Source organism: Papaver somniferum, unplaced genomic scaffold (genome assembly GCF_003573695.1).
Source record: "Papaver somniferum cultivar HN1 unplaced genomic scaffold, ASM357369v1 unplaced-scaffold_21, whole genome shotgun sequence".
Taxonomy (NCBI): Eukaryota; Viridiplantae; Streptophyta; class Magnoliopsida; order Ranunculales; family Papaveraceae; genus Papaver; species Papaver somniferum.
The window spans coordinates 4,046,300-4,067,884 of record NW_020631041.1 but is presented as its reverse complement, the minus strand read 5'-3'; the positions used below and the strand labels follow the sequence as shown (position 1 = coordinate 4,067,884).

At 35.0% G+C, this 21,585-nt stretch overlaps 1 protein-coding gene across 1 annotated transcript; it reads left to right on the top strand.

Moving 5' to 3' along the window:
* Positions 1-20,847: 20,847 nt before the first annotated feature.
* Positions 20,848-21,378, top strand: LOC113339459 (trichohyalin-like). The gene has a single exon (XM_026584727.1). It carries the CDS (start codon positions 20,848-20,850, stop codon positions 21,376-21,378), a length of 531 nt encoding a protein of 176 aa, XP_026440512.1.
* Positions 21,379-21,585: the final 207 nt, after the last annotated feature.

Sequence of the window (21,585 nt, the reverse complement as noted above, 5' to 3'; positions counted from 1 at the left end):
AGAGTTTACAAACAACAGCAGAAAATCTCGGCAAAGACTTTCCGCTGGTTCGCGGACTAGGTTCGCGGACTGGTACTCACGTAACAAGTTTTTCAACTCCAGCAGAATTTCTCGGGATGAGAATTTCGGAAGTTCGCGGACTTGGCAACAAGCCATTCTTCCGGTTTCTCTTGATCAACAAAGTTCGCAAACTTTGGTTAAACGAATAGGACTTATGCACATATGTGATTCCAAAACAATATTTATGTCCATCATTGGTTATGTAATCTAAACTCTCATTCCAACCATTGAAACATTCTTAGAGGACGTTATATAGTTGTTACACCATTTCTCGTCAAAGCAATTTTCAAAGTGATTGAAACATATCATGACTTTTGCCACTAGGTAAAGATAAACATGGTCGAAGTGAAATGCTTACCAACACATATTTTGAGATATAGATATATAGGCAAGGTATACTCGGCTCGAAATACCAATTGTGTATAATCTAAGTCTATATATAGCATACGACTTTTTGTCTCAAGAAGTAGGAGATAGAGTAGATAGTCTTTTGAGTGAGAGATAAGTTCAAGTCTTCACATACCTTTTTCTCGAGCAGTTCCACCGGTTCCTGGAGTAGTTATTTTTCTTGTATGATGAATCGCCATGAAGTCCTTGAGCTTAACTACACATTTTATCCTAGTCCGAGACTTAGCTATAGTAAACTAGAAAACAAGACTTATAGGTTTGATCACTAACATTGACAAACATGCTTAAGATAGCAGCGCATGCGATTTCGACCGAGCAATGCTCTAACAATCTCCCCCTTTGTCAATTTTAGTGACAAAACTATCAATACATATGGAATACAAAAAAGATAAAGAAACTTTAGTAGCTCCTATTCCACATGTTTAATCTTCAACATTACTCGAAATATTCGTCACTTCCAAGTACTCCAATGATCCCAAAGGTTGTAAGTTTAGCATCACCGTTGTTGAAGATCCGTAGATATAACAATGAGAAAGCATTGGTCTCGATCATAACAATGAGAAAGCATCGGCTTCGATCCTTGTTGTACAGTGTCATAGTATTATTACACAATGTCAAAGTCCAATTGTATCACAACTTCAACAATAATACTATGGTGATACGTATCACTCCCCCTTAGTCAATACTCCATCTCACATGGAAACCACTCCCCCTTGCACAATGATCCGAAAACCATAATGTATTTGTTGTGTGAACTACATATTAGTTCTCCCCCTTTTTGTCAATAAAATTGGCAAAGGTACAAGAACAAGATCATAATGAAATTTTCGTAAGAAACATTTCATGACTAAAAGAAAAAATATATACTATCTAATTTAGATGCAATCATATAGACGAAGCTAATAGCATTCATCAAGGAGTTTAAAAGATACAAGATAACCCCTTTAAAATTCCAGCCGCACACCCCTCAAGATATGACCATTAAGCACAAGTTCAAAAGAACTCTCCCCCATTTGATGTCATTCCCAAGGGAACAACAAGAGCGGCCTGTTGTAGTAATTCGATTGCGGTAAATACGGATTCGATGCTCGGACTTGAATAGATTTAAAAACAAAAGTATATACAAAATTGTCACAGGATCAAGAGATACCGGGACTCAGGATTTCACCAATTCTTATACTCATGCGATTCAATTATTAATTCTAGACAATTAAAGCTTATATTGATAACAAATATCGACTCTTACTTTGCCAAAAATAGATTTTGTAAGTATTATATGTAAATCATAAGCATGATGCATCAAGAATCTCATGGATTAAGCATACATCATCAGACAAAATCACAAATAATCAATAAAATTCATAATTCCATTCATAATAGTGCAAATAGTCATAAAAGAATTAAATAAAATTACTCATGCATAAAGAATGGTTTCCTCCATCATCCCAGTATTGGGGTTTAGCTACTCATAATAATCATGTTCTCAAAATACATACTTGATGCTCAAAATATGATTAAAAGAGTGAAAAATATAAAACAGTGGTTCTGTGACCCACAAAATTCGTCCAGAAAGAAACGATACCAGTGAGATGCAGTAAAACAACGACACCCAGCTGCTGCTGTTGACGCTGCAGAAAATAAGACTGCTCTGAGCAGTCCGTTCTTCGTGTTCTTCAAGGTTTGTTAATGGCAGCAGCAGCAGCAGGTACAATTCCTGCAACTCCTCCTGCGCCTCCCTGCTGGCCTCCCAATCGACCCCTAACTCTTGATAAAACTTTCTCTCACTTCCCACCAGCCTTTATATACCAATAGGGTCCAAATAACTCGATTAAATCCGAGTTTATCTCCCTTTTTTCTTCACGTGCAGTTGAGAGAGAAATCTCTTTTCTGTTGCTTTGTACGCGTCTTCTGGCAATTTCTTACGCTCCAAAATTCTCCTAATCCTTAAACAAGACTAGATACACTTTACTTCAACGTAAAACTCTCCCAGAATCTCTAAATATATTTGAAAACTTCACAGAGAACACATATTCTGTTTGGACTTTGATCGCTTCTCACGGCCATTCCAGCCCAATTCGATCAGCCCAATCACTTGCATAGGGTCTGTTTAGGTCTAACAGGATTATCCCAACTGATTTCCGGTGTTTAATCGCATTAAAACTCCTCCAATAATCGAACCAAAATCTGCCAGACGATGCATGCATTTTCCCGCCAAAATTTGCTTTTAAATTTGAGAAGTTGACCTCCCCTTATCTGTGGCTGGTCTCCCTTTAGCAGCTGCCTGGAAATGGGTCACCCCTTAGTAATTAGGTTACCCCTTATCCAAAATCAAGGATCCGTATAGCAAGTGTCCTCTGGGGCATTTTCCGCACTTTTTCCGGGGTTCCTCCGGGGTATTTCTGGGGTACTTCCGGTACACTTCTGGGGCGCTTCCGGTACTCTATCAACGGAGGTCCAAACGCCGCATTTTCAGCCAATTTCGCCGCAAATCCTTATTCTTCTAAAAACACCTACAAATAAATAAAATAACCAAATAAGTACAAAATTGAGCACTAACAATATATACAAATGAGCTATATTAGACACATAAATGCGTCTATCAAATACCCCCAAACTTATTATTTGCTAGTCCCGAGCAAATCAAAACTACAAAATAAAATCCTAACTCACTGTCGCAGGCATCGTCGATTGCATTTAGCGTATGCAATAAGCCTTTAAACCCCTAGGTGGCCCTAGTGGCCGAGTTATAGTCTCGGGAGGGCTTACCAGAGATATACCCACAAAACCTGTACTCCAGACCTTAGCTATCTACGCAGAACCTTGGAAGGCACTAAAGAATCTCCTTGGTTGGCATACTTATTGACTACAGGAAGAAGTACCCTGATGCGAAATTCCAATTGCTGTACACGAGTTTGCACTCAAGCATACTAAAATTCATATAAAGTGACAGAGCTCTACTCAGATAGTTGCACTATGGACATCATATTCGGAGTCAAAACTAATCACATGGATAGATCAAGAAGATGGATATAGAAAACATAGATGGTTTTGATGTTTACTAAGTGAACGACGTTTCCCATATCTGTCTGAAGGCCTCCGCCAAAATGAACCTATCCTAATGGATTGAGATACTAGTCTGACTAATATCAACACACTGGCATATACAAGGGTACCAGTGGTCGATAACCTAACTCTAGGTCAACACAACTGGCATATACAAGGGTACCAGTGGTCGACTTTATTGAATTTATTCCTTTTGGTCAAATGGTCTGGTCTCAATTTCTTTTTCTTTTTTTTTTTTTTTTTTTTTCTTTTTGGTAACTACCATTTTTTTTTCATCTTTTTTTTCACTTTTTTTTTCAACTTTTTTTTTTTTTTTTTTTTTTCTGGTATCTCAATCACTCTAATTCACCCTAGCATTGGTAACAACTTGAATCGTGGGCCCCACCTATACTTAGAGAAACATAGTTTAAAAACAAAATAAAATAAAAATAGAAGTGAAAAGGACTCAACGAGATATGGTGAAACTATCATGTTATTTCTAACACCTGAGCTCTGTGCTTTTATGAATAGACTCTTTAGATGTTTCCATCTAATCAGATTGGTTCCTCAAACTCCTACAATCAAAATGCTTCCATCCACTTAGATTAGTTAGTGCAATCCTCAATAGGCATAAATTTCTAGGCTCTGGAGTTTATTTATTGCAACTAAAAAGTTTCTCCCATACCCCCAAACTTAAACCTAACATTGTCCTCAATGTTCTAAAGATAAAATTAAAAACATGAACAAGGAGAAACTATTACCATTCGAAGAAAAAGAGTTAAGGAAAGATATTACCTGGTTGCATGAGTTTGGGTTACCTCCCAAGAAGTGCTAAGTTTAAAGTCTTCAGCCAGACATAGAAAAGGTTTAGTCAACTCGAACCGTATAACAATAGCCGGAATAACTGTGGGTCTTTAAAACCAAAAAGAGCTGACAAAAGGAAACTGCAGTGAACCAAGAAAATGTACAAGACTAGCATGCCCTTACCTAGTTTCTGGATAACTATCGCTAATTGCGGTTCAGGTTCAGGTTCTATGAAGGGGTCTAAATAGACTATTTTCCTCGGATGCATTTCCTCATAGGTAGGATTCAAATTATTAGGTCCTAGAGTCTGGAAAAACTCAGATAAGAACCTGGAATCACAAAATAACCTAAATAATTTAGGATCCTCTAAGTCAATTAGGTATGACTTACATAGTTGACCACAGTCAGAGTAGTGGTCATTCTGAACAAATGTGTCGATTCTAATTTCCTAAAGTACTTAGGCTTAGTCTCAGAACTTAATAAGTGACACATTTGAAATCTACGTTCCCACATTGGAAGAAAACTATTTGGTGGGAAAACAAAGTCAATCTGGGATCATAGCCTGGGCAAACCACATCAACCAGAGGATGGGTTTCTAACGACTGAACTTTTTTCATGACATCATTAGGTTCGGGAAACCTAGTATGAAGATAATCTTGTAAGATGGTTGAGGCATGGATATCAGTCCTATGTGAGGGACTTTCTGAGAGTTAAAGGTAAAGCACTAGGAAAGTGATAATCACCCCCAAACTTAGAGTTTTCAGTGTCTCTAGTTAGACTAGCCACAATCTCCCTAATTTCTAGGTCATCAGATTCCTGAAAATGGGCAATTGATTCTTCTAAGTTGTAATATTGCAGTGTATCCTCATTAATCTACGAGTTCATCTAAGACTATTGTTTCTAAATCGTACGACTCTGAAACAGTATTCTCAGGGTAAAACCGTTCCTCGAAACCATCATCGATTACAGTTTCTAAATCGTTCGACTCGAAAACAGTAGTCTCAAGATAAACCGGTTCCTCTAAACCTTTATCGGATTCGTAAACAGGACATACTACATCGTCTAAAACGGTGGAATCCCTAATCAAATCCTCGTCCTTTTGAATAGGTGAATAATCATAATAATTATTTGGATTTGAACTAGAAATAATATAATCATTATAAAGCTCAATTGGATTACTAGATTCCTGATTACTATGCCTACATATTTCAGATTCTTCATCACTACTATCCTCATCATCATAATAGTACGAAGATGATTGAACCTTATCTAAATAAGTAGTGTTACCAATTATAACCTCGTTATCTTGATTATGTGAAAAAGTATCTTCATTCTCAAGGGTATTATTGGATACACTATATTGGCAATTCAAGTTATTTCGAGCAATACTTTCGTTCGTCTCTAACTCAAGTCTACGTGTCGACTCAGCTATCCTCTCAAGGGTCTCTTCCAAAGAAAGCTCCCTTAGTGTAGGATCTAAGTTTTGAGTTAATCTATTGAGGATATCTTCTACAGATTCAGTTGTTGTTGCAGTTCTTTCGTCCATATCTACGTTATTCACCTCATCTAATTTATACGTCGATTCAGCTAACTGACGTGATGACTCAGCTAAATTCCTAAGAGTCTCTTCTAGAGAAGGAATAGGAACTGAAGGATCATAATAAGGACTACTTTTCAATAGTTTGATTGTATCCTCTAGAGACGAAGAACTAGTACTATAATCTTCTTGCTCGTATGACTGATGCGCGTGCGGATAGTAATTGGGATCACCATGGTATGAACCATAACCTTGAAAAGGTTGGCGTCCCCAACCACTATTCTCACTATGGTCATAATACTGATGATGTCCATATTCAAATTCAGGTCGATATTCATTGTATTGGCTTCTATCATACCAGTTCGACATTCTTAATTGCAGGGAATTCTACACAATCACAAACAAGGCCGACTCGACTCCACCAAAACAAACCTAAATATTTCTAGCAAACAAAAAGCATGATGGCTCCACTTAGATTGTTTTCTAGACCAGCTTCTATTCCTTCGAAAAGGAATTCGTTACAATTTGAGCACACCCCTCTGGAATCAATCCGAGCTAATGTAAGTTGAATCGAGGCGAGGGAAGCTCAGTGGAGCTTTGATACCCAAGGCCTCACCGCTATCACAAGGCGGCGCAGTCACGCATTCAACTCACAGAAACCATCATGAACTTTGAAATGTGCTTAAAGAGCAACCAATATTTTTCGAACGAGTTTCCTATTAAGCTCGTTACCCTATTGGTCTCGTTCTATTCAAAATTTTAGGCTTAGGTTCGCGTTTGGTTTCGTTTTCCTAAGGCGGGCAAGAAGGAAACGGTGATGAAATCCGAGTCCTTATCTTGATTTGGCCAGGCCTTGCCCTTTACTAGGAAATTAAAAACAGTCCGGTTCGTCCTCAAACAATTATCACCTTAAGGCAGACAGTAACCCGCTTGCAGGAGATTCGCGGGTGTTTCGTTGGACTTACCTCCCGTACCAGACGGGCGATGAACCGTTGTTGTCGACTCGGGCCACGACTCCTATGCCGTGTGCGAACCCGAGGGGCCGAGACGATATAGTAATCGTCGTCCTTCCCTGCAAACAGTTTGTATTTAATTTTTTTTTAATTTATAACCCTTCCGTAGGGTTTTTAAAAATAATGTCCAAAGTCCAGAATAAAGTCCAAATAAAAAGTCCAAAAATTACAAAAATTATGAAAAATAAAGCCTATTTACAAATTCTAAAAAAATAATATAAAAGCTATATACAAAAAAAAATAATAATAAAAATAAAATAAATAAAATTAAATCCTAAAAAAAATTATGTCTTTTTTTTTCTTTTTAGCTTTTAGCTTTTACTTTAAGCTTTTTGTTCCCAAGTCCTTAGTATTCCACTTCGAACCTGTAAATCAAAGACACAAAAAGAAACGTAAAAAGGAACAAATAATAATAAATAAATAAAAAAAAAATTAAACCTAAAAACAAATCTATATACAAGTCCGCGTCGGCGGCGCCATTTTGTTGTAGTAATTCGATTTGCGGTAAATACGGATTCGATGCTCGGACTTGAATAGATTTAAAAACAAAATATATACAAAATTGTCACAGGATCAAGAGAACCGGACTCAGGATTTCACCAATTCTTATACTCATGCGATTCAATTATTAATTCTAGACAATTAAAGCTATATTGATAACAAAATCGACTCTTACTTTGCCAAAAATAGATTTTGTAAGTATTATATGTAAATCATAAGCATGATGCATCAAGAATCTCATGGATTAAGCATACATCATCAGACAAAATCACAAATAATCAATAAAATTCATAATTCCATTCATAATAGTGCAAATAGTCATAAAAGAATTAAATAAAATTACTCATGCATAAAGAATGGTTTCCTCCATCATCCCAGTATTGGGGTTTAGCTACTCATAATAATCATGTTCTCAAAATACATACTTGATGCTCAAAATATGATTAAAAGAGTGAAAAATATAAAACAGTGGTTCTGAGACCCACAAAATTCGTCCAGAAAGAAACGATACCAGTGAGATGCAGTAAAACAACGACACCCAGCTGCTGCTGTTGACGCTGCAGAAAATAAGACTGCTCTGAGCAGTCTGTTCTTCGTGTTCTTCAAGGTTTGTTAATGGCAGCAGCAGCAGCAGGTACAATTCCTGCAACTCCTCCTGCGCCTCCCTGCTGGCCTCCCAATCGACCCCTAACTCTTGATAAACTTTCTCTCACTTCCCACCAGCCTTTATATACCAATAGGGTCCAAATAACTCGATTAAATCCGAGTTTATCTCCCTTTTTTCTTCACGTGCAGTTGAGAGAGAAATCTCTTTTCTGTTGCTTTGTACGCGTCTTCTGGCAATTTCTTACGCTCCAAAATTCTCCTAATCCTTAAACAAGACTAGATACACTTTACTTCAACGTAAAACTCTCCCAGAATCTCTAAATATATTTGAAAACTTCACAGAGAACACATATTCTGTTTGGACTTTGATCGCTTCTCACGGCCATTCCAGCCCAATTCGATCAGCCCAATCACTTGCATAGGGTCTGTTTAGGTCTAACAGGATTATCCCAACTGATTTCCGGTGTTTAATCGCATTAAAACTCCTCCAATAATCGAACCAAAATCTGCCAGACGATGCATGCATTTTCCCGCCAAAATTTGCTTTTAAATTTGAGAAGTTGATCTCCCCTTATCTGTGGCTGGTCTCCCTTTAGCAGCTGCCTGGAAATGGGTCACCCCTTAGTAATTAGGTTACCCCTTATCCAAAATCAAGGATCCGTATAGCAAGTGTCCTCTGGGGCATTTTCCGCACTTTTTCCGGGGTTCCTCCGGGGTATTTCTGGGGTACTTCCGGTACACTTCTGGGGCGCTTCCGGTACTCTATCAACGGAGGTCCAAACGCCGCATTTTCAGCCAATTTCGCCGCAAATCCTTATTCTTCTAAAAACACCTACAAATAAATAAAATAACCAAATAAGTACAAAATTGAGCACTAACAATATATACAAATGAGCTATATTAGACACATAAATGCGTCTATCACGGCCTTAATTTCAAAAGAAAAAAAGGATTTTTATTGGACACTAAAAACCATGAGAATGATTTTCTATATCCAAAATCTCAATCAAATTAATCACAAGTAAACCCATGATTAATTTAATCGGAATACGCAATCAAATTAAACACAAAATTGATCAACTTAATTGATTATGCTCGACATAAGAGAACTTACGGAGCATACGACTAACATACTCATCAAAAAATGAATAGTATAGTCGTTCATATACTCAACATAAGAGGAATCTTATGGAGTATGAAATTACTCAACTAGATTAATTACAAGAGAACCCATAATTAATCTAATTGAAATATACAATCAAACTAATTACAAAAGTAATCAATTTAATTGTCATTTATTTTGCTCGACATAAAAAGAATTATGGAGAAATAACTAAATAACCAAACAAGATGATTAATTTAGTTCAAGAATGCTCAACATAAAGTACCTTACGGAACAACCAACAAAGCTAATCAAAAATTAATCAACTTGGTTGTATCGTGCTCAACATAAGACACATTAAGGAGCCTCACACTATTACATAAAATATGGATCAGTGAAGATCAATATTGTGGAATACACAATGATTCATTCTGTCTTCCATCACTATTTTCATAACGATTTTTAATGGACATAATCCTTGAACACAAAAGATTTTAACCTATCTTCCATTAAAGAATTGACAATATAGGCTTAACTTTTGTATATGTCAAAATTTTATTCATCCTTAAATAAATACATGAATACCAATCATGAACGACTTTACTTTTGACAAAATATGGGACAACATAGTTCACGGACGTAAATACTAATATCCCATAACAAATTACAATATAACAAATCATAAAGATTAAATACTGCAAAGATCATCTTCCAAATAAATTTAGAATTTAAACCAATAAATCTAAAAACATGAAGATGAAAACGTTGGACATATCTATATGTAATCACAATAATGGATATTCCAAACTCTAGTAATCCTTCTCAAAAGAAGAATAAATTTTCATAAGAGGTTTCCTAGGCATCAGGACCAACTCGTAATGCACATATAAGATGATTTGTCCTTTGAGGGTAGATTTAATCTTTTTCGCCCGGATTTACACCAAGAATATCTACCAAAGGCGTATAAACAGATTTTCTTAACAAAGAAGAACATACAAAGTCATTAACGACCATGCACTACAATTCACATAAGATGATTGTGAACATTCAAGAATCCCATAGTAATGCATAATCCTTCCTGTTATTGAACTTCCTTCTTTGTGATTCACCAACAACATTCTTATAAAAAAAGATACAATGAGCTTAGAAGAGTAGTACTCCAAGAATACAAGTGCCAAGTCCAAGAGAAGTGGAAAAAGTGCAACGAAACTGAGCAAAACACTCAAAAACAAGAGACAGGACAAATCTCAAATACAATAATTCTCATATTCATTCTGAAGAGAATTCAAATAGGAAGAGAATTCAAAAAGAATGAGGTCATTCCGAGTTCGGACGACGAAGTTATGGCCAAAACAAGTTTACCGAATATCGACGTCAAGTATGCATACGGGTTTGCAAACGAATTTTAAAGTCCGCGAACTTAAACCCCTGGATTTTGATTTTAAAATATGTTATGCATACCTTGTAGGTGTACCATGAGGTCCAAACATCCCGAACTACTATTTTCAAACCTAAGCGTTTAAGAACCTTAAACACAGATCAAGTTAGGTATAAAAGAACGATAAGAAAGGTACGTGAATCATTATAAGTTCTTTAAACAAATTAAAGTACAAATCTTTCTCAAGTTTATAGACATACCTTTTTAGATGAATCCAATTGAATTCTACAGCCTTGCCGAACATAATCTGTGCGCCCCAATTTTCGTGCTTCCCTCACCGTATACGTAGCAGGGCATTCCTTGGTGGGGATGCACTTACAACACAATCAAGTTGTGTTGGAGTGAAAAATGTCTTATTCACCACAATTGACCTTTGTATTATCATGAAAGGGATCACTTTTAGATCCTATCACATCCAATTCCATTTTTCCAAAAAACTTGTTAAGTTCCAACATCATGGATGCTGCCTTCTCCATAGTCATGGAATTTTCTGGAAGATCATTACTTTTCACACTCAAAGCATCATTAGATTTATTTGGTACCCACTTCTGAGTGCGTTTAGGAACAACCAGAACCTTCTTCCCATTACTCTCTTCAAAATTTCTCGTAAGAGAATTGGATTGACTATTCTTCTGCAAGTTAGTCTTTCTCCAATTGGGAGCATCAGATCTTGTCTTCTTCTTTACGAAGTTATCCTTTTTATAACCATTACGATTGTGAAAAGGCTTCCTATAATGTTTATAGGCAAATCTAGGTTTATCACAGAAACGATTCCTTTGCCTAGAGGTTAGAAAGTTACAACCTGTAATGTTAAGGGGATTAGCCTTAGCATATGATCTTGGTTTCACAACTTCTTGTGATGCCCAAAAAAGAACATCATGAAGTTTCTTATTCCTTATACGAAAACGGCATCTCCTTTCCAGGTGACCTTTATTTCCGCAATAGTGGAAAACATAAGGAATGTTCTTACCTCGATCTGTATGTGCTGACTTTGGAGGTTGATATTCTTTGCTCTTTCGAACCTTAATTGCTGGTGAAGGTGTTTCACTTTTGCCATCAGTGGAAACCTTTTGTTGAGAAGAATCATTAGCCTTGAAAGTTTTTACCTCTTTGCTAATACTTTGAGCATTTATTCCCTTATAGTCCAATCTTCGTGTATCACGATGATTTTTACTTGCTCCTAGCATAGTGGTTAATTTGCTTGAACTAGTATTGAACTTTTTCAAGTCATCTTCCAACATATTGATTTTATCAATAGCAGCAGCTAAATCATCCTTAAGGCATTTTTCTCGAGCGAGACAAGCACTTTCTCTGTCATCAAAACTAATTTGTTGACAGTTAAACTTTGCTTCAGATTCTGCAAGTTTCTCTTCCAACAAAAAGTACTTTTGATAAAGATTATCACATTCAAGTGACTTCATACGTAGGTTTTCCTCAGAATCCTTTAGGATCGATTCGAAAAGTAAACACCTGCGTAACATCTTCTCAATTTCTTGTTTTCTTGACAGAGAAGAGTCAGAAGAGGTGATACATGAGAAGTTGTAATCTTCTTCATCTTCCACGAATCCAAAAACTTAACATACTCTGAGACTTCCTCATCAACATCTCTATCAATATCTGAATCATCTTCATCAAAAAGTTCATCCAACTGTTCTTCTAGGAGAGTTTCCCAATCAACAGTTTTTACATCAAGAGAATGTTTAGATATTGACTTATATGTGATAGTTCTCTCACGTGAATCCAAGCTTTTAGAATCATCTGGTAATTTCTGAACTGGTACGTTATTAGAGACAGACTCGTCCATAATCAAATCACTACAAACACAGACTTATAAGGTCTTTAACGTGTTTGCATGCTCTGATACCAATTGAAAAAGCGGGGGTATAACAACACCACCCAATATTTCGGTTAGCAATCTGTATGGACAAACTCGAATATACTTTTAAGAGAATCAACAAGACTCAATCAATTAAAAGTATATAAATGAGTTTATATCTCTCTCTCTTGATTTGATTTCCTCAAATAGAAACTGCGAGTACTAATCAAATACAAGGAATAACTTGGATGGTACCAAAGACCAATATCCAAGGATCAATCAATGACAATCAACAACAAAAGGTTGGATTACTCTAATTGATGATCTAACGTACACCAGAAATTTTGACAATCAACAACAAAAGGTTGGTTTCAATTATAAAGATAAAACAATATAATGCGGAAACTGAAATAGCACGGACACCAGAAATTTTGTTAACGACGAAACCGCAAATACAGAAAAACCCCGGGACCTAGTCCAGATTGAACACACACTGTATTAAGCCGCCACAAACACTAGCCTACTCTAAGCTAACTTCGGACTGGACTGTAGTTGAACCTCAATCAGTCTCTCACTGATCCAAGGTACAATTGTAATCCCTATGCCTCTGATCCCAGCAAGATACTGCGAACTTGATTCCCTTAGCTGATCTCACCCACAACTAAGAGTCGCTACGACCCAAAATCGCAGGATTTAACAATAAACAAATTTGTCTCACACATACAAGTCTATCAAAGGATCAATCTGTATCCCACAGAAAAAACTTAAAGTTTTTGTTTTGTCTTTTGATAATAATCAAGGTGAACAGGAACCAATTGATAATCTGGTTTTATATTCCCGAAGAACAGCCTAGATAAATCAATTACCTCACAACAATCTTAATCGTATGGTAGCGAAACAAGATGTTGCGGAATCACAAACAATGAGACGAAGATGTTTGTGACTACTTTTTATATCTTGCCTATCGGAGATATTAATCTCAAGCCAATCAATCTGATTGTACTCGTACGATAGAAGATGCAAGATCAGATCACACAACTATGATAAAAGTAGTATCGGTCGGGCTTCACAATCCCAATGAAGTATTTAAGTCGTTAATATGGTTTTAGAAGAAGAAAACCAAAGGTTAAAGGAGAAACGACTCTAGCACGCAAACCAGTATCACACATGAGGTGTGGAGATTAGTTGTGCAGAGTTGCTAGATGTCCCCTTATATAGTCTTTCAAATCAGGGTTTCGCCTTGGTCACAAAGCAAACAATATCCACCGCTATATGAAAATCTAATTTAGATTCAAGCTAATATTTCTCAACCGTTAGATCGAAAAATTAGCTTGTTATACACAAATGAAATGTATGCTGCTAGGTTTGTTAAGCGTACCCAAACGTGTACATTATTGGTTCAACAATGGTTAACCAAAAGGTAACCCATATGTGCATTTCATGCCAACCATATTCTTCTTCACCATAACTGTTCAAGTTACTCAAATGAACTAGTTAGAGAGTTGTTCAATTGCAAGGAAATCTTATGTACTACACAAGACACAATTGAAGCCAAGATGATTTGATTCACTTGAATCAGTTCATGAACTTTATAGCCACGGTTTTCAATTTTCATTCCTTAGTCTTTATAATTTTAAGTTCAGAAATCATCTTCATATATATAACCTTCTTAAGTTCGCACACTAGGTTCGTGGACTTAAGCAACCGGGCAGAGTTTACACACTCCAGCATAAAATCTCGGCAAAGACTTTCCGCCGGTTCGCGGACTGGATTCACGGACTAGGTTCGGGTGCAGGTACTCACGGAACAAGTTTGTCAACTCCAGCAAAATTTCTCGGGATGAGATGTTCGGCAGTTCGTGGATTGAGTTTGCGGACTTGGCAACAAGCCATTCTTCCGGTTTCTCTTGATCAACAAAGTTCGCAAACTTTGGTTCAAGGAATAGGACTTGCACATATGTGTTTCCACAACAATACTTATGTCCATCATTTTTTATGTAATTTAAACTCTCATTCCAACCATTGAAACATTCTTAGAGGATGTTATATAGTTGTTGCACCATTTTTCGTCAAACAATTTTCAAAGTGATTGAAACATATCATGACTTTCGTCACTAGGCAAAGATAAACATGGTCGAAGTGAAACACTTACCAACACATATTTCGAGATATCAATAGGCGAGGTATACTCGGCTCGAAATACCAAATGTGTATAATCTAATTCTATATATAGCATACGACTTTTTGTCTCAAGAAGTAGGAGATTGAGTAGACAGACTTTTGAGTGACAGATAAGTTCAAGTATTCACATACCTTTTGGTAGAGAAGTTCCACCGGTTCCTTGAGTAGTTCTTATTCTTGTATGATGAATCTCCATGAAGTCCTTGAGATCAACTATACTTTATATCCTAGTCCGAGACTCAGCTATGGTAGACTAGAAATCAAGACTTATAGTTTTGATCACTAACATTGACAAACATGCTTGAGATAGCAACGCATGCGAGTTCGACCGAGCAATGCTCTAACAGTTTCTTGTACAATTGAAAAAGCCATCACTTTTAATTCGTTTTTCATCGAGAAAATTGAGCAAAAATCATGAAAATATGGTTTCAATGGAAGTTACAGTGGCATGTTCGATTAGGACTGTTTAAAAAAAACCTAGTTCGCTAACCGAATATTCTGAAACCAAGAACATGAAGAACACTTCGGTTATCATGAATTTATTTTTTCGTACCGAACTCCGAGTTTGGTTGGTTTGCAAAAAAAAAATTTAACCCAACTCCTTTATGAAAACCAATATATTGTGTTCGGTTGGTTAGGTTAATTGGAAAATGTTTTCTTTTAACCAAGCACTTGTATTAGAACAACAAATGCTGAGTCTGGTTGGTACGCAATTCTTTTTTGCTAACTGAACCCTTCTATGAAAATCAATATGTTGAGTTCGGTTGGTTCGCAAAAAAAAAATTAACCGAACTCTACTATACAAATACATATGTTGAGTTCAGTTTATTTGAGAATTTTTTCTCCTAACTGAACTTCACTCTGATTTTAAGTTCGGTTTAATCGAAAATTAATGTTGGAAACCGAACATTACTCTGTATACTCTAGAATAAAAGTTCGGTTACCTGTCCCGAAACCTGTTAGCCGAACTCATCAAAACCTCCATTAAAAGCGAGTTCGGCTACCCGCGTCTTAAGGAAAAGTAGCTGAAACTACACTTCCAAATAAGTTCGGCTACCTGTTCATCAGATCTTGTAGCCGAACTTGTTTGACTTAACCCAATTCAAGCTATAAAATTTCTTATTTTCAGAAAATTTTGGCCAATTCAAGCAACAAAAAACTAAAATCGAAGTATGCTTGGGTGTTTTAAAGGTTCGGATTCAAAAAATAAATAAATAGTTTAGTTTTTCCAACTCTTATAATCTCCTTCTTCTTCCCTTTCAATAACTTAACTTTAAGAAAAATAATATTGATTTTATCTTATACTAATCAATAATTAACTGAATTTTAATTATACTAACTAATGATTACACTGACTAGTCATTATAAACTTAATTATGAAGGATAATTTTGGTATTAATTTAATTAGGAAATATCGATAGTCGAAGACTTTTACTGGTGACCCTATTATCGTGTAGGGTTTTCCATTCCTACAATAACAAAAAAAAAGAAAAAAATATAAGTAAAAAGTAAGAAACAAAAAATAAATAAATCGGGAATTGGGTTAATCATCACCACTTCTAATGTAAACCACAACATCTGGACTATTTTCTACATGCTGCCCCATATCAGGTCCAGAACACTTTGGAGCTTAGTCCATTCCCGCATACAAAATGTCATTTCGAATGCGACGAACTATAGTACCTGACCTCCACCAAGAAAACATCGTTTCGCGACCAAACATTATTTTTGTTTTTAACAATATATCACCAGGACTCCACAGAAAATATTCTTTTGTGACCAAAGAATAAATTTTTTCATGAATCCTAACTCCATCGGTGTATGCACCACATCATCTTCACCCGTTAACAATCGTAAAGAGGTCAGGAACACCTAGAATTAAAAAAAATCAACAAAAAAATCCTCAAAACAACAAAACAAAAAGAATTATTTAAGAATTGTATATCTTAAGCGAGTTTATTATTTATAACATGAAGTTCAAAATACCAGCAACATCAACACTCACGAACTTCAATCGCTGTAGCCATCAGTACATGCAAAAAATATCAAAAATATAAATTAAATTATAAAAACCTAAATTCTAGACAAAAAAAATAAAGTAAATAGTACACTTGGATTCTAAGAAACCAAACAAAAGAAAAAAACAGCAGGCAAACAGTGAGACGTACTGCTTTTGCTATATAAATATATATAGAGATGTGAAACTCAAAAGTTCCTTTGCATAAAGTTTTCTTTTGTTAGGAAATGATATCATTCTTCTATATTTTAGGTAGCTGCATTTGATTATTGTAATATTTTTGGGCATAAAATATTGAGCATCTTTTACCGTTTAGAAATACTAATTTTTATTTTATTTCTACTTTTATTTATTTATTTATGGAATTAATGATATTAAGGAAAAAAAAGTAGGATTTTGTTTAGTAAAGTTTTCTTCTAGCCTTTTCATTTTCTTTTAAATATCTTAAATATATATCTAAATACATCCAGTATTTTTTTATAATACGTTTTATTGTATGCCTAAAACAAAGGAATTGTGAAACTTTAGCAACGAAATCCCAAATTTGAACATAATATCTATCCAAATTTGAACTTAAAATATATATCCAAATTTCAAAGCAAATTTTACTAAATTTAAGCAAACCATAGTGTTTGTCAACGATAGTACTTCTTTTTATTTACTTTTACAATTTTTTTACGATTTTAGGGGAGCTTGGTGAAGATACTATTATCTTTTTGAAGAACGCGCAATTGGGGAACACTTGTATTAATTAGGGGATATGAATTACTAACCCATCCAATAGTGTCCGTTAAGGGGTGTTTTTTGGGGGTGCAAGTACTAAACTACCTTTCCATCTAAATTAAAATTTAACACTAAAAATGAAAATCAATATCAAATCCTAACAAGTTCTTAAACATAAGTTAAATTGAATTGTTGTTGAGCAAGAAGAAGAAGAAGAAGAAGAAGAAATGGCTTCATTGAGAAGATACATGATACCCATTCATATTTAAAGTGTTGTTGTTGTTTTAAAACTTCGTTTGGGTTAGAATCATAACATAAACTTTTTTGTTTCAGTTTCAATACACTCTTGGCTTGTGTTCATGATGAATACCCTACTGTTTTTTGTGTCAACATGGTTTTTATGATGAATACCATGCCGATATCTGGCGCCGGCATGGTTTTTAGGATGAATACCATGCCGATACTTGTTATTTCAGACAGATTTTTTGTATGTTTTTGTCCTCAAACCGGCATAGTACACTTGAGAATCGACCATGTCGGCATTACTACTGACATGCTCGATAATGTACTTTTTGTGCCGGGAGTGTACTTACAATTTCAAAATTGGGGGATATTGTGTATCGGCATGGTGAAAGTATGAATACCATGCCGATTTTCTCCCTGCCAGCATGGTATTCATACTTTTACCATGCCGGCACTGAGTTTTTCAGGCGTAACAATGGCGTATTCAATGAAAAAAAATCAAATTTTAATACATTAATACCTATATATGACTAATTGGAACACTTGTATATTCAACTTGTTTACTTTCCTAGGTTGGTTCTTGACCTAAACCTTCATGATCATAAATATCTTGATTTAATGTTGTTGCATCAACAAATTCAATGATAATGATTTATTGTAATGATTATCAATCTAATCTATTAACTCACATAATTATATTTAACCACTAAACATGATTAGTGAGGGATAAATTAGGAATTAGTTAAAATATATGGATAAGGGGTAACTATGATTTACTATTTATATCCCGTTTTTGTCCTTTTCCTCTATCCCCAATCAATATAAGTATCCCCCAACTGCGCCCTCTTTTTGAAAAGGTTGAAGAATTGTTTGTTGAATAATATGTCAAATACTGGTTCTGACAATTTTCTTTTTCATAGAATAGGGATGGCTATTCAAAAGGGTGTTGGAGCTCAGCTTATGGCGGGACTCCCATCCAACCTCTTATAATGTTTTTCTTTTACTTATACAATTAAAGGGAAAATACATTTTTTTACCTAAAATTATCTAAACTAACTCCAAAAATAATATCAAAAAGATATCTCTTACTAAACTAATAATTCTTTAAGTTTAGGTTAATAGAAAATTTACTTACCCTACTAAATATTTAAGCAAACCGTCAAAGGCTTTTTTACCCCAAGCGAATTTGCAAAAATCCTTTTACCTTAAATTATTTCGAAAATTTTGGCTCATTAATTATTTTAGATATCAAAGATTATATAAATACTAATTTAAATATTTTTACCCAATATAATTATTTTAAAAATTATAATTACAAATCTGGTATTTTTTAGATACTCGAAAATATACATATTAATTTAGGGTAGTAACTAATATAGTAGTTTTTAGATTTTTTATATACAAACGATCCAAAAAATATAAATGAGATTTTTTTACCCCGTAAATATGTTTACTCGATTTTCTGGATTTTCTGTCATGATTACCCAAAATTAATATAATTTTTATTTTTCTGGAAATAATCAAAATTAATATAGTAATTTTTAGATTTTTTTACCCTACAATGATCCACAAAATATAAATTTTGATTTTTTTACTCCATAAAGATGCTTAGATTTTCCGGAAAGTCGGAAGTTAATATAGTATTTTTTTTAATTATCTTTTGGATTTTTATCATTATTACTTGAAATTAATATAGTTTTTTTTAGATTTTTTATCTTACGAATGATCCAAAAATATAAATCTGATTTTTTTTACCCCAAAAATATGTGTACTCGATTTTTTGGATTTTTATCATAAATGTCCGAAATTAATACAGTAGTTTTTTTATTATTTTTTGGATTTTTATCATAAATACGCGAAATTAATATAGTAATTCTATTAGAAAAAATTCGACGGTGATGATTTTAAATAAATCATGGAAACTAGGTGTAATTATATGCAATAATTTTAGGTCGTCCAATTAAAGATCTTGGTTATCTAGCGGTTAGATATATCAAATAATGAGGATCGTCTGTCGGGTGTGTAACAACCAGCTACCCAATCTACACCGCACGATGTCCGATTAACACACCATATTTTACGAAATTTCATCTAACGAATACGAGTGGTCTTTCTCCGATATAATGAGAACACGCGGTTACGCTCACCAGCCAATACGAGGAAGGATAAGCTCCACAAGTGTTACTTTTATTCTGGAGTAAGAGATGCGATTGAGTTTTTAGGTTATTGATAAGGAAGAATAACCAACATTTCTAGCAGGGGCACCATACTATGGGGTGTACTTATCTGAAAATGACAGATGTTTTGTCTTATAGGGTCCTCAAGTAAATTGGCACCCTATTACCACGCTAGTAAATAAGGGAACGTTTTCCGTTTATAGACATTGTGAATTTAATGACTGACTTTTGTTATTGGGAGAGAGAGGTATGATCAAGGGTGTAGGAGTGAAATATCGCACATTCATTACGTATGCGAAGTAAAGGTCATGTAATATAAGCGAAGATTATCGCACATAGTAAAATGGAGATGACATATTTGATAATGTCAGCATAATCACGAGTAAAGTATGAAGATCTATGCGAAGTGTAGAGTGTGCGAATCTCAGTGAATGTACATGAGCGATTGTAACACACAGTGATTCCGAAAATAAAGGATCTATTAGCTGTCATCCACTATGTAAGTATCCTATATAAAGGGAAGGGATGTCACGTAATGAGGCATCTCTTAGTGTGTGTTAGACAATAAATTAAGAGAGAGAAAGTTTATATGGAGAGCAAGTAAAACCTTTGTATTATCTTGTATCCAATTTAAGATTTCAATTAATAAACGAATGATCTTCACCATGATTTATTAGTATATTGTTCATATTCTTATACAAGTGTGGTTGTAGGATTTCATGCAACTATATCTGGTGCTAGAAAAATGGAATGAGTAACATATCCTGTTGGTGAATTTTCTTAGAAATCAAGTTTACTTAATTTTAGATCTAATCTTTTTGTTTAAATAATTGAGATTTTCATCGTTAGAATCTTTCAACTCATCTTAAAATAGCTTTTCATTTGTTAATACAAAAAAGTAGAGATGGTACGAATTGGATCTACTGCTGAACAAACGGAGACATCAAGGAGGAGTACAAGAATTTCTGAAACAAGAAGAGTTGAAATTCCTGAACAACCAGAGATAGGAGAAAGAGAAAATAAAAGAAATGCATCTCCAATTAGACCTCAGCGTACACAAGAACAGAATAATGATATTGATTATGATCGAGTGAGTATTCATACCGCACGAACGAATCGTACCAAAGAAGAGGAACAAAGAACTGGATAGGCAGGAAGGATTGAAGGAAACGAAGAAACTATGATAATTGCAGAACTTAAACAAAGATTGATTGCACAACGACGAAGAGAAGAGGAAGAGCATGCTAACTTGATACGTCAGAATAAATATCTGAGAGAAGAGAACCTTAGATTACAAGAACATAGATCAAGAAGCGCTACACGATCAAGATCTAGGACAAGCAGAAGTTCATCAAGACGAAGTCAATCCAACCAAGGAGGTGCTAGGAGAGAACAACCTTTAGATGATATTGATGAGAACTTACAGGTAGGTGATAACTTAAAAGATCAACGCGAGGAGAGACGCATAGAATATGATCGATACGGACAACCACATGAGCATCATCACCAACAAGAAGGCCAAAGGAATAAAATACGTCAAAATCTAGGTGAACAACATCGCACACGCTATGAGTCAAATAATGATGAAGAAAATGATCCAGAACAAGGGATAATTCTAATGCATGACAGAGAAATATTGAGAGATCAATATGCACGCAAAGAAGAGGATGGAAGACATGATGCTAGTCGTGAACGCATGAGGGTGAAATAGAAAGGAATAGGCGAAGAAGAGTAGAAGTTGAAGAGAGAGAGAGAGAGATCCAAGAAGCCATGCGACAGAATAATCATGAAAATAGGTTGAGGCAAGCAAGATTAAAAAGACAAATGCGGCAGGATTTAGATCAAACTATGAGTGAAGAAATTCTTAGAGAAATGGTTGAGCTAATAGAAATGATGACTGTGCGAAGGAATGGCGGAA

Bases quoted from the DNA above. Each gene is read 5' to 3' on its own strand.
- LOC113339459 (XM_026584727.1), top strand. From the start codon at position 20,848: ATGATAATTGCAGAACTTAAACAAAGATTGATTGCACAACGACGAAGA.